Source organism: Tachysurus vachellii, chromosome 14 (assembly GCF_030014155.1).
Source record: "Tachysurus vachellii isolate PV-2020 chromosome 14, HZAU_Pvac_v1, whole genome shotgun sequence".
In the NCBI taxonomy this organism is placed as follows: domain Eukaryota; kingdom Metazoa; phylum Chordata; class Actinopteri; order Siluriformes; family Bagridae; genus Tachysurus; species Tachysurus vachellii.
The window spans coordinates 16,310,574-16,323,631 of NC_083473.1; the positions used below are offsets into that span (position 1 = coordinate 16,310,574).

At 37.4% G+C, this 13,058-nt stretch overlaps 1 protein-coding gene across 4 annotated transcripts; it reads left to right on the forward strand.

The window, feature by feature from the left end:
• The first annotated feature begins 1,700 nt into the window (after positions 1-1,700).
• On the forward strand, positions 1,701-12,902 carry cnot2 (CCR4-NOT transcription complex, subunit 2). 4 transcript variants are annotated; one of them, XM_060886104.1, is made up of 15 exons: positions 1,702-1,835; positions 3,122-3,244; positions 3,472-3,544; positions 3,783-3,930; positions 4,027-4,209; positions 4,400-4,476; positions 4,611-4,736; positions 4,840-4,964; positions 5,051-5,171; positions 6,290-6,446; positions 6,643-6,704; positions 7,777-7,826; positions 8,019-8,119; positions 8,248-8,392; positions 11,480-12,902. In XM_060886104.1, the coding sequence occupies exons 2-15, from the start codon at positions 3,134-3,136 to the stop codon at positions 11,564-11,566; spliced, it is 1,566 nt and encodes a 521-aa protein (XP_060742087.1). In that variant the 5' UTR covers positions 1,702-1,835; positions 3,122-3,133; the 3' UTR covers positions 11,567-12,902. The 4 variants fall into 4 exon arrangements, with proteins under 4 accessions (XP_060742090.1, XP_060742087.1, XP_060742089.1 ...); XM_060886106.1 differs by having other exon boundaries at positions 5,054-5,171; XM_060886105.1 differs by lacking the exon at positions 1,702-1,835 and adding an exon at positions 2,958-2,977.
• The last annotated feature ends 156 nt before the right edge of the window (positions 12,903-13,058 follow it).

The window sequence follows — 13,058 nt, forward strand, 5'->3', positions numbered from 1 at the left end:
TGTTACATGAATTCTAGGCTGTGGAAAGCAGAGAACTGATAAGTAAAGTATGCAGTGGTTAAAGAATGTGCTGGGAACTGAGCCTTGTGCATTTATCAAGCCTCTCACCCACGTCAATCAAGGCATTCAAAAGTCAAGCCAGTCAAATACCACAACAGCACACAGTGCTTGATTATTTTAATTTAAATAGAACATAAGAAACTGATCAGGTTTATGATCAATAAACAAATAATAAATATATATATAAGATAAATGTATATGATTTTAGTGGTCACAACGTTAAAGTTTTGTTAATTTTTTTTGGTTCCAGAAGTATAATTTGATGTTATAGGATGATGTACAGAATATATTAATAATAATGATGTAATTATTAAAGCAAAATGTATAAGTTTGGCCACACAGTTGCAGTTAGTTAAAGTAAATGATCAGAATCAGAATCAGAGTCAGAAAGAGCTTTATTGCCAGGTATATTTTCACATGTGAGGAATTTGTTTTAGTGACAGAAGCTCCACAGTGTAACAGAATGACATATAAAATATACACAATTTGTATGTACAAATGTACAAGTGTGAAATGTGCAACTGAAATATAAATAGTATGTGTTTTAAGTAAATAATGTGTAAGAATAGTGTTGTGTGTTCCGAGTATGTTAAGTGTTCATCAGATGGATTGCCTGAGGGATGAAACTGTTCCTATGTCTGGTCGGTCTGGTGCTCAAGGCTCTGTAGCGTCGACCAGTTGGCAACAGTTCAAAGAGGGAGTGTGCTGGATGTGAGGGGTCCAGAGTGATTGTCTTTGCCCTTTTGCTCACTCTGGAGAAGTACAGATCTTGGAGAGTGGGGAGAGTTGTGCCAATGGTTCGCTCAGCAGTCCAGACTACCCTCTGTAGTCTTCTGAGGTCAGATTTGGTAGCTGAGCTGAACCAAACAGTAATTGAGGTGCAGAGGATGGATTCAATTATGGCAGTGTAAAACTGTTTCAGCAGATCCTGTGGAAGGTTGAACTTCCTCAGCTGGCGAAGGAAGTACAACCTCTGCTGGGCCTTTTTCACAATGGATATTAATTATTAATTAGTTTCTATTATAATACATCATAATAACATTATTGGCATCCCTGAAAAAAGTAAGTTTTCCCCCTGTCTCTGGGGGAAAATACTGTACGTGTTGCTGGAGTGGTACCATCAAGGGTATAATCTTAAGCACCTTTATTATGTATCACCTAGTTCTCCAATTTAAATAAGCGTTAAGGTACGTAATTCACCTTTATATTCAAAGATGTACAGTGACAAGCAAAAGTACATTTATGCCTTTATTTCAGAGTGTCCAGTAGGATGAGGAGACGTGGTGATAATCCTGTTCAAGCACTAACATTCACAAACAAACCTGATTATAAGTTTGTGTTACACAATGAACGGCATATAGTCTAAGATTTAGGAAATTATTCATGGTTACGGTATGGTTAATATGGTTAATATGTGTTAGGCACATCCTTTATTTTTGGAAGTGTAAAAGTTTGGTCTTTTAAACACAGAAGATAAAAGTGTGCTGTTTTATATTATAGTCCTGTTAGTACTCAATTTTCTGAGCTGAGCATAAGTTTGGCTTTGGGAACAAAATACCACTAGCAATGAAATCCTGTACAAGCCTAGCAATGCCTTTACAAGCTCATCAGCCATGTTCACAACAGCAGAAAGTAATAACATGAACCCATTTCAGGCCTAAAATGATAGGCTCGAGGTCAGTAAGGGGTCAGAGGGTAAAGGCTATTCACCCAGCATTCCCAGCTGCAGGATACACAGCCATCTTGGATCTACGAGCAGAGGGGAAATTAATGCGGTTAGTAAATTCTATCTTTATGAAAACTAAAAAACAGAACCCTGTGCCGTGAACACGAACAGAAAAAGAACCCCAAGCAATAGCTTTTCATCGTTTTATGAGTGCACGCGTGCTACGTGTGAACAAACAGTGCGGTACAAACACGGCTCGTGCGTCTGTTTTTGTCTGTTCTAGCTGCGTTAGCATTTAGCTTCCGGGGCTAACTGTATATAGAGAAGCCCAAAGCCGCATAGAGCCGTATAAATAATATGTGAGTATCGCGCTATAGCAACGCTACTGTGCTAATAACGACACTCTGTGCGCTACGACACTGTGCTGGTTTGTATATAGACTAAAAGATGCAGGCCGAATATACAGCGGGCCTAAAACTCTTGTCCTTCTACAGCGAAAGCCACTTTGTTAGCTTCACGGCTAAGCTACATGCTAATAGCCCTAACCAGTAAATAATTAAAAGAAGCGTTTTGTTGAGCTCATAAACGTATAGTCTAAACGCAGCGTCGATTAATTTACGAGTTACCGATATGCGTAAATCGGTCGTTTTGGTTTATTTTTTGCGCTTTCGCGTTTAGCAACTTTAGCTCGATAGATAATTCGGCTAACAACATTTAGCATCAGCTGGTTATTTCGAGCTAGCTAACAATTGAGGTCCATTTAATTAGCTGACGTTAGCTTAGCAGCTCGTTCCTGTGGTGTTACTAGCTAGTAAAGAAAAGGATCAAATACCCGAGACACTAAAACGCGTTTTAAAAATAATTTCAAACTTTTTAATTTTTAACTTCAGTGCTGTGAGTATAAATAAATAGGTTGCTAGCCAAATGTTATAAAATGATAATTGTTGTCGATTAAAAATTATTATTGTATGAAAAGTTTTTGTATCTGAAACGCACGGAACGTTAAGTGATTACAGTGTTGAGCTGTTTGTTCTCTGTAATAAATGTGGTTTATGCGGAGGAGATAACAGCTATAGTTAACAACTTTTACTTTGTGTATCACCTGCTGCTTCTTACGGAAATATCAACCTGCACTGCTGACTGTCAAGCTGAAGGAAAAAACACCATTGTTTTAATATTCTCACACCAAAAATAAGTACCAGCTGTGTGTGTGTTGATTTTAGAGCTGAGGTACTTACTGACAACAAAATAGTAAGCACTTGTATTCCCTGTCTGGAATATGTTTGTAAAGCTTAAAAATAACTTGTAAAGGAATCATGTGTAACAAATGTGGATGTTCTTGTCTTTTTTTTTTTTTTATATACCTCCTCTCAATATCTCTCACTGTTTTTGCAGGTGACGAACGGTATGTTCAGTGCTACAAGAAAGAAGTTTGTAGAGGGGGTCGAAAGCGACTACCCTGATGAGAGTATGTACTATGGCCAGCCGTCGATGTTCCCTCATCGATCGGAGAAAGATGTAAATACAACCGTTACTTGTTGTTATTATGAAAGTGTTATATTCATCTGTTCAAATGCTGAAGCTCACAGCAGACTGCCAGGATTAATGATCTAGTGATTAAGTTTTGATAATGGATTTGTTTAGTGTTTAAATGGTGTGATTTATTTTGTAATATATTGTTGATGGACTTGGTTTAAAATGGTGAAGGAAAACTGAATAAATTGTGCCTGTTACTCTTCTTTTAGATGCTGGCATCTCCTTCGCCGTCATCGTCAGGTCAATTGTCGCAGCTTGGTGCAAGTTTGTATGGTCCCCAAAGTAAGTACATATAGAACTGAGAGAGTATTTTGTGTGTGTATATATATGCGTGTGTATATATATGCGTGTGTGTATGTGTGTGTGTGTATATATATATATATATATATATATATATATATATATATATATATATATATATATAAAGTAAAAAGATTATTTTTTTTTAACATGAAGTACTTGTTCACCATTACTTATAACGAATATTTGTTTATTATTTTTATTTTTTTTTTAAATACAGGTGCACTAGGCTTCTCAATAAGGAGCATGAGCAACAACAACCCTCAGTTAAACCGGAGTTTAACACAAGGTACTCAGTTACCGAGCCATAGCACCCCAACAACAGGAGTCCCAACCATGTCTCTCCATACTCCGCCTTCGCCAAACAGGTACACCTGCTTTGTTTGTTTATACATTACATAAATACTGGTCAAGAGAATTTAGAAAAATGCATTGAAATAAATGTCATCTGTTCTGCTCTACAGGGGCATTCTGCCTATGAACACCAGGAACATGATGAATCACTCACAAGTGGGTCAGGGTATGAGTCTGGGTGGCAGGACAAGCAGTATGGGAAGCTCAGGCCTCGGGAGCCCAAACCGCAGCTCACCCAGCATCATCTGTATGCCAAAGCAGCAACCGGCACGACAGCCCTTCACCATCAACAGGTAAGAAACTTGTCAGAAATGACTGTGCTGATAACTGACAGAAATGGCAGGAAGTACAATCCATCCAGATGCTGTTGTATCATGTGTGACAAACGATAAACTCTCTTCACATTTGTTTAAAGTACATCTTAAGTAGTTTTAATTGTTTAGCTTGTGTCAGTAGTAACACGGTGTGTCTATCATTTCTCAGTATGTCAGGTTTTGGAATGGGTCGAAGTCAGGGGTTTGGTATGAACTCGTTATCGAACAACATCTTTAATGGAACAGGTAAGTTATTTGTGGAACACTTTGGATATTTTTTACAACTATAAACATCTCTGTACCAGTCTACTTTTATTACCTGCCAGTTTTATGGATGAAGTTTATTTTGGATTATATGTATTACATGGTCTGTGTCGTAGATGGGAGTGAAAATGTGACGGGACTGGACCTCTCGGACTTTCCAGCATTAGCAGACAGAAGTCGGAGGGAAGGAAATGGAAACCCAACACCATTGCATAATCCGTTGGCTGGAAGGGCTCCCTATGGTGAGGGCACATTTCCCCACTAGTAACAGTAAACATAAAGAAAGAAATGCATCAGCATATGATTTTCACTCGTATCCAATCTAATATCTTTTTTACATCGCAGTTGGGATGGTCACAAAGCCGTCAACTGAACAGTCCCAAGATTTCTCGATTCACAATGAGGATTTTCCTGCACTGCCTGGGCCTAACTACAAGGATCCAACGCTGAGCACGGATGAAAGCAAATCAGTGAGTATTACTCAAACTTTTAAATGCTTTTAGCAAACTCTGATGAAATAGCCCAGACAGTCGTTTTTGTTTTGCTGTCAATTCAGCAGAACTTGAACTCATCAACCAAGAGCAGCTCCAGTGCAGATGGTCCCAAGTTCCCAGGGGATAAGACATCAGCACAGAACAACAACCAGCAGAAAAAGGGGATTCAGGTGTTGCCTGATGGTGAGCATCTGTTTAAGTCAAGCTGCTTAATGCTATCACCTTATATTTTTAACTAAATGTGATTAGAGGTTTAAAAATAATAAGTCATATTTAAGAGGTTTTCAAATATCTTTTATACAAGACCTTTAGATTATACTCCATAGAGTTAAGTACTTTTCATGATCATGCATATTGTTTTTGTTAACTGATATCCTGTTCAGGGATTTGACCTAATCAACTTTAGTGACGTAAGATTATTTCATGAGAAGTTTCTTATGATACAACCTTCCAGATTTTAAACAGTAAGCAGAGCCTTGCTCAGTAATCAAAACCCAGTCGTTGGTGACAAGGTCTCTCACCAGTAATTAATTTCAGACAGAGCTAGAGGTTGATTTGAGGTACAGCCGTCGTTAGGTGGGTTTCTTCTGATGGACAAATAGAATTTGCAGCATCTGTGTTTCAATAATGTAGCAGTAATTTAAACCGTATCATCAAGCTGCACTGGCATTATATGCAATCAGTACGATTTATAAGCGTCCTTGAGTTTTTAATCTGTATGCTATCTGTATGCTAACAAATTCCTTGGCTAATAAAGCTACATGTGTTTTGTCTTAGTTAAGGTATGCAGTAGGGCTGGGAACGTGAAGGCACTTTATGATTCAGTTTGGTTTCAGATCAGGGAGACAAGAAGTAATTAAAAACTAACACAATCAGTTCTCCAGCTTGTATAGCTTATATTCTCTGTGACCCCACTGATTTGATTGATTAACACACAGCCATTTTATTTAAGATGAAAATATTAATTTTCCATCATAAATGATTGATGCATTCAATAGTTGTGCGAACATCCATTATTGTAAAAATAAGTGAAAATCATATTTAAAAAATATTCTTCCTTTGATACTCTTTGATTATTTTATATTACCAGTATGTAGTTGGTAAAATACTAGAATGAAAAGTACTATTTTCACTCATGAAATGATGGAATTACTCATGACTCATGAATTAGTGACTCAGGTGTCAGCAATCTTTAGTGTGTATTGTGCTGAGGGTTAGTTTTTACTAACGGATAAATCTATTGAAATATTTAAATAATTAAAGCATGAAAATGATCCTGGTATAATTCTGATTCTTTAAAGGCAAGGTGACAAACATTCCTACTGGAATGGTGACGGATCAGTTTGGAATGATTGGGCTGCTAGCCTTTATTCGAGCAGCTGAAACAGACCCCGGAATGGTTCATCTGGCGTTAGGAAGTGACTTGACCACACTGGGACTCAACCTCAACTCTCCAGAGTACGACACTTTAAGATACTCTCTATTTCCTGTGAACTTGTTTTATACTTTCCTTCATAGACCTTTCTTGTATATTAGCATCCTCCTGTTGTGGAAAGTTTATGTTGGTCTGGCACAGTTGTATACATCTTGTACATTTTCTGGTAATTCTGCATGATTCTTCCCGATATTTACATGCTCAAATCTCCTTTAACAGGAACCTGTATCCCAAGTTTGCATCTCCTTGGGCATCTGCACCATGCCGACCACAGGACATTGGTTAGTGTCATTGGTTAGAACTAGCACTTTTTCCCTGTTTGTTGTATGTGTATAGTTTTATTTAAAAAAAAAAAAAAACAAACACCCTGAACAGAGTTTTAGGTTGATGGAAATCTTATGTCTGTAACTTAGTGAACCAGTATTAATCTAGAGACTTTTGTATGTTACTGCCAAATGCCATAAATGTCTGCTTTATTGAGTAAAAAACATAGAGATGATCTTTTGACGTCCATATTGAAGAGCCTTCAACACTGAGTACTGTTTGCTTTTACTTTTCTAAAACTGTATACACCTTTTTTACATTTTAATATCCACATGTCAATTTGAACAGAATGATTTTTTTTTTTGGGCTCCTCTCAAGGTTTTTCTTGAATATGTGATCTCTGGTTTGTTTATTAGGGGCTTTTTACACCTGGTCAATTCATGCGTTTTCTGTGATCAAGATAGCTATCCGATCGTAAAAAGACCAGGTCTAAATGCCCTCCAAAAACGTTTTCGAAACTGATATAAATCCGATCGCTCAAACCACTTCAGGAGGTGGTCTGGGACGCGTTTCAGATGAAACTGGACAGGTGTAAATGAATGTGGATGTTCAAGCCACATACGTCAGCGCTATACTCAACTCTGTATACACAAACAGAAGAACGTCACTTGCAAGTGCTGGCTCCGATATTTCACCCAGGTGTCTTGTTGGGTCTTAAAATGCACTGCTGCCGCTGGCGAAATGCAGCAAACAGTAAATGCTGTTTTTTGTAGCATAACCGTCATAAGTTTTTTCGTCTTCTTTTTGATTGTGTTCTGAAAACAGCATGAACCAAAGCGTGTTCCATTTCAATTACCCCGGAAATGAGGTAAAATATATTTTGCATTTTGGATGGGAGTAGAAAGATCAGATTGATATCTGATTCGCCAAGACGCATTTATGTGGCCTAATGTAAATGGAACAGTTTTAAGAGAAAACACATGATGTGACCAGGTGTAAAAAGGCCCTTGGAGCTCTAAATCTGTAGCAGTCAAATGAAATGAATTAATTGTTGGTACATTTTTTTTTCTTTCTTCTCCTCCTCTCCAGATTTCCACGTTCCATCGGAGTACTTAACCAACATTCACATAAGGGACAAGGTACGTAAGCGTGATGTGAAATCACATGTTCATACCACTGACTCCTTGTAGACATGCAAGCTGAGAGATGTAACTCAGCTGTGTGGAATGAAGGAGCTCAGTGTTTATGGAATGTTTAACATGTTTTAATCACCATTCAATCATTTTTTTTTTTGTTTGACATTCAGTTTATGATTCTGTGTTTATCCACAGCTTGCTGCAATAAAACTAGCACGATATGGGGAGGACCTGCTGTTCTACCTCTACTACATGAATGGAGGAGATCTCTTACAGCTTCTAGCTGCTGTGGAACTGTATGCATGACTCCATACGTTTCATGAACAGATAAGAAATGACACGTCAGTTACAATTAAAGATGACATTATCAGACCACATTTGTAACTGTGTGTTGATGTAATATTATATATTATACACCTTGCAGCTTTAACCGAGACTGGAGGTACCATAAAGAGGAGAGGGTATGGATTACAAGAGCACCTGGCATGGAGCCCACTCTGAAGACCAACACTTATGAGAGGGGGACATACTACTTCTTTGATTGTCTTAACTGGAGGAAGGTTGCTAAGGTAAAATTATTGCCATTTGATAACTGCATAGATTTGACGGTTCTAGAATTCAAACTGCGGACTAAGTTTGCAGGAGTGCTTTCACAAAAATGTGCTCCAAAATTTCATTCAAAATTGAATACATAACATAGGTTAGTAACATGCCTTCCTCTTTAACAAATAAATAAATTAGGTGGGGGTGAGAACTGTGTTGACCAACATTTCTGCATAAATCAAACTCAATTTAAAATGAAATTATTGCAGTGTTAGGGTTCATTCATCATCAATTAATGTTCTCATGTGGCAGGAAATGTTTTAACTTTCTCTTTCATAGGGCCTTTTTACACCTGGTCACATCATGTGTTTTCTCTTATCCGATATCTGATTTGTTAAAACTGTTCCATTTACATCAGGCCACATAAATGCGTCTTGGCGAATCGGATATCAATCCGATCTTTCTACTCCCGCCCAAAATGCAAATATATTTTACCTCATTTCCGGGGTAATTGAAATGGAACACGCTTTGGTTCATGCTGTTTTCAGAATGCAATCAAAAAGAAGACGAAAAAACTTATGACGGTTATGCTACAAAAAACAGCATTTACTGTTTGCTGCATTTTCACTGGCAGCAGCAGTGCATTTTAAGACCCCACGAGACACCTGGGTGAAAGATCACTTGCGAGTTTGGGAGGATTATAGTGCTGACGTATGTGGCTTAAACATCCACATTCATTTACACCTGTCCAGTTTCATCTGAAACGCGTCCCAGACCACCTCCTGAAGTGGTTTGAGCTATCGGATTTATATCCGTCTCGAAAAGGTTTCAGAGGGCATTTACACCTGGTCTTTTTACGATCGGATAGCTATCTGATCACAGAAAACGCATGAAGTGACCAGGTGTAAAAAGCCCCTTAGAAAACTCTAAATACGCTGAGTTATACTCTTATTGTTTTTTTTTTTTTTTGTTTTGTTTTTTAAAAGAAAACCTTGCCCGGCATGCACTGAAGGAGAAACAAACATTTTGTCAAAATGTTAATTTTTACAATAGGCCTGCTAGAGAGATGGGTAGATTTGGACCATTTATTATTAAAAAAAAAAATACAATTTCAAAGTATTTTGAAAGAGTTAAAAAATGTTTAGTATAGAATTTTTTTTAATAAATAAATTTCTTTTCAGAAAAGAAAAGTACAAGAATAGTAACTCTTAGGCATCTAATGGAGTTTGCTATTTTGAAAGGAATGGAACTAAATGTTTGCTGGTCCATTATAGAGCTCACTGGAAATTAAATTCAATTCAATTCAAGTTTAGTTGTACAGCACATTTTACAATGGACATTGTCTCAAAGCAGCTTTATAGAACATAAACACAGAGCAGAAGGTAAACATAAGGAGAAGTATAAATAATTAATATAATAAAGATTCAAGATATATATATATAGTTCACAGTATGTATGTATGTATGTATGAAATAATACACTTCTGGTGGCGTTAATCGTTACTAAGCTTTCATTTTTCCAAATCTATCTAAAATTGACACCATCGCTGATTACGAAATGAATTAGAGATGTATAATAAATCATCAGCAGATAAGTACACTATGTTCCTTCCTTTACCTTAATATCTACTTCCCACCTATAGCCTATAAGTACACAAAGTGATGGTTAAGGGTTCTATAACAAGCACAAATAGAAGGGGGAAAGAGGAAAGTATTCAAACCATGACAATGTCATACAGAAATAATCTGTATTTCCCCAATAGTTAAGGGATCTTTGAGAAGGGCTTTAATTTCTGGTGTAATTGTTGGACGTTATTTAAAAAAAAAACAAAAAAACATTTCTATAAGGAAAAGGGTTATAAGCAGGTTCTGGGGTATAAAGATTCATATAGAAGTGGATCTTGTATGTTTTGTCCTGAATTGGTTCTAATGTCTGTATTAATCTTGAAGCAAGTTTCTTTGATTCAGCAGGCAAGGAATTCCCCAGATCTTTCTCTATGTTCATAAAATAGTTTTTGCTCGGATTAAGAGATTAGTTTTTTTTCTCTAGTACACAGTAACTGGAACCCTCATTGAAGTGAGCCTTTTCTTAGACCAGTCAGGAGAATAGGAGCATTGAGTATTCGCTACCTTTCTGAAATTTTGTCAATTAATTCCTTTTTTGTTCTATGTGCTGTTTCCCAGCTGAAGCTTTAACTGCTTCCAAAATTGTAGATTTCTAGACATCTGTAGTATTATTTGTATTCGTGTTTCAACTGTAATTGTAATAAGTTATCAAATCTCCATGTCTTAGTTGTATTTTTTTATTAATTGATAACAGGAGGATCAGTGGCCTATGGCCTGATAACACTGTAGCGTCATAATCACACTGCTTCACCATGGACAAAAGCTCGTAATTTATCATTAATATATCTATCCTTCTGTAAGTCTGATGAACTGGTGAAAAAAGGAGGCTTTATAGTTGTTTGGAAAAGAAATCTCCATGGATCCATCACCTTGTCTGATTTCATAAATGCCTTTAAGACTATAGCTGACTTGGAAAGCAGCATCAGTCTGTTTGATGATCTATCCATCCAGCTTAGCCCTGTGATTGTGGTGAACTTACCTCAGGTGCTCCGTCTGCTTTTTTCCCCCTAATGCTTTGTGCTGTGGTGGGTTTTTTCGGGTGGGTTCTGTTTCATGTCAAAGAGCTCCATCTTTGCTACTTAGTCTGTGAGGGTGGACGTCCCCTCTTAGTTCTGCTTTAATGATACTTTAAACTTTATATCGTTTAAGCAATAATGATTAGAGAACTCTGAGAGACTTACCGCTACAGTATATTTACATGTTACATAACTGTATTTAGAAATATGGTAGTCTAAACAGACTGAAGACCCAAAAAGGTGCAAGGGAAACTTTATCTTAAGTAGTCATCAAAGGTTGCAGTGTTTTTCCAGTGTTTTAATGACAATATAGCAGTTCCTGAGTTTTATATTATTCAGTATTGTGTGGGTTTTATCTTCAGCTGTCTACCAAACTAATGAGTATTAGTTGATTTGCATCCTTCCAAATATTAGCCCTTAATTAGTACAAATATTACTAACCAAGACATTTTCCCCCCACTTCCATTTTAAGGAGTTTCACCTTGAATATGACAAGCTTGAGGAGCGGCCTCATGTACCAACCACCTTCAACTACAACCCGGCGCAGCAGGCCTTCTGAACCGGAGGTGCTCAGGTTCTCTGAGCTGCAGAAACAGACCTCAGCACTAGACTTGGCCAACCACAATCTGCTTTTATTCCTCACCTGTCTGGACAAGGACTGCAGGAGGAGGGCAGGGGGTCTCTACCTTAACCAGTGAGGGGAGATACCATGCCTTACCAATAATGTGCTGCCCAAAATGACACACACACCCCATTACACTGTTTTTAAATATTCTCATACCCTGTTTCTTTTCCTCCTTTTTCATTTTGAGCACCCGTCTGTATTTTGTTTACGCCTCAGATCAAAAGCCTGTTTGGTCTTTGGCAGGAGAACTGACTTGCAGTACGACAAAAGGTTACGTTTCGTTTTCCGAAACGTACCATGTTAGTAAACAGGACAGACACAAAAATCAATCCAATACATGTGAATACAAAAGGGCGGAAGAAAAATGCAATGTTCATTGTTGCACTATTTAGTAATAAAAGAACACAAAAATTGTTTTGTGCTTTTTTTATGTGGAAAAAAATGCTCTTCTCCTGTTTTTGTCTGGAAGGATTCACAGCCTACTGTTAACATCATGGAATCTCTTGTCCTTTAGCCTTGTTTTTTTCCTTCTCCTCCAGAACATTCCTTTGATCTGTCATCTTAACCGTGCATTCGATCCTACACCCGATCAGGTCCTCTGCCTAACTCCAATAATTACAAATCAGACTGTTTTAGTGACCATTGTGGGAACAGCTTGTGGACCATCCTCACCCAGGGGGTTATGACTAAGCTACATTGTTCCAGATAAAACACTTCTCAGTCTTTGTTACAATTTTGTAATAAATGTGTACATTTTTTTTTATTTTTTTGGACATCACATGAATAAAGATATGTATGTACGAATGTGTATATATTATATATATAGATAGCTGTATCTATATATATATATACATGACGTCTATTTTGGAAAAAGGTAATTATTCTTTGCTCAACCTCATTTTTAGGAGGTGAGCAGTGGTGGCATTATGTGTTAGAAACAAACAAACAAAAAATAGTGTTAATCTTATTGAGCTGCCAGACAGGGCTTCACACTTGTTACCCTGTGCACTTAAGACCAAGATAAACATTCAAAAATATGGAAGGCCAGATTTTTTCGAACTAAGGAAATCTATACCCCAAAGCCCCAAAAGAGTAGGTGGAAACATTTCACATGCAGCTGTTTGAATAGAAACATTTCATAGGAAAAGGAAAATTGGTAATACTGCTAACAAAAAAAAACAAAAAACAAAAACAAACCAGTCTTGTATTTTCTGAAAACATTGAACGCGTCTTTCTTTCCTTTGTAATAAAGCAGAACGGCTTTCCTGAACCAGTGTTTGTCTCTCTGTGGGAGGGGTTTGAGGGCTATAAAGACCACCAATGACGGACTGGCAATGAGTCTCACCCAAGATGGAGAAATAACATTTCAGCTCCTGCATCGATGACGAGCACATGGGACTAAAATGAAGGCTGCAATAGTCCCACA

Coding starts and splice junctions, on each gene's coding strand:
- cnot2 (XM_060886104.1), top strand. CDS start 3,134: ATGTTCAGTGCTACAAGAAAGAAGTTTGTAGAGGGGGTCGAAAGCGAC. Junction 6,705..7,776: donor ATGCCGACCACAGGACATTG/GTTAGTGTCATT, acceptor CCTCCTCTCCAG/ATTTCCACGTTCCATCGGAG. Junction 8,393..11,479: donor ACTGGAGGAAGGTTGCTAAG/GTAAAATTATTG, acceptor TTCCATTTTAAG/GAGTTTCACCTTGAATATGA.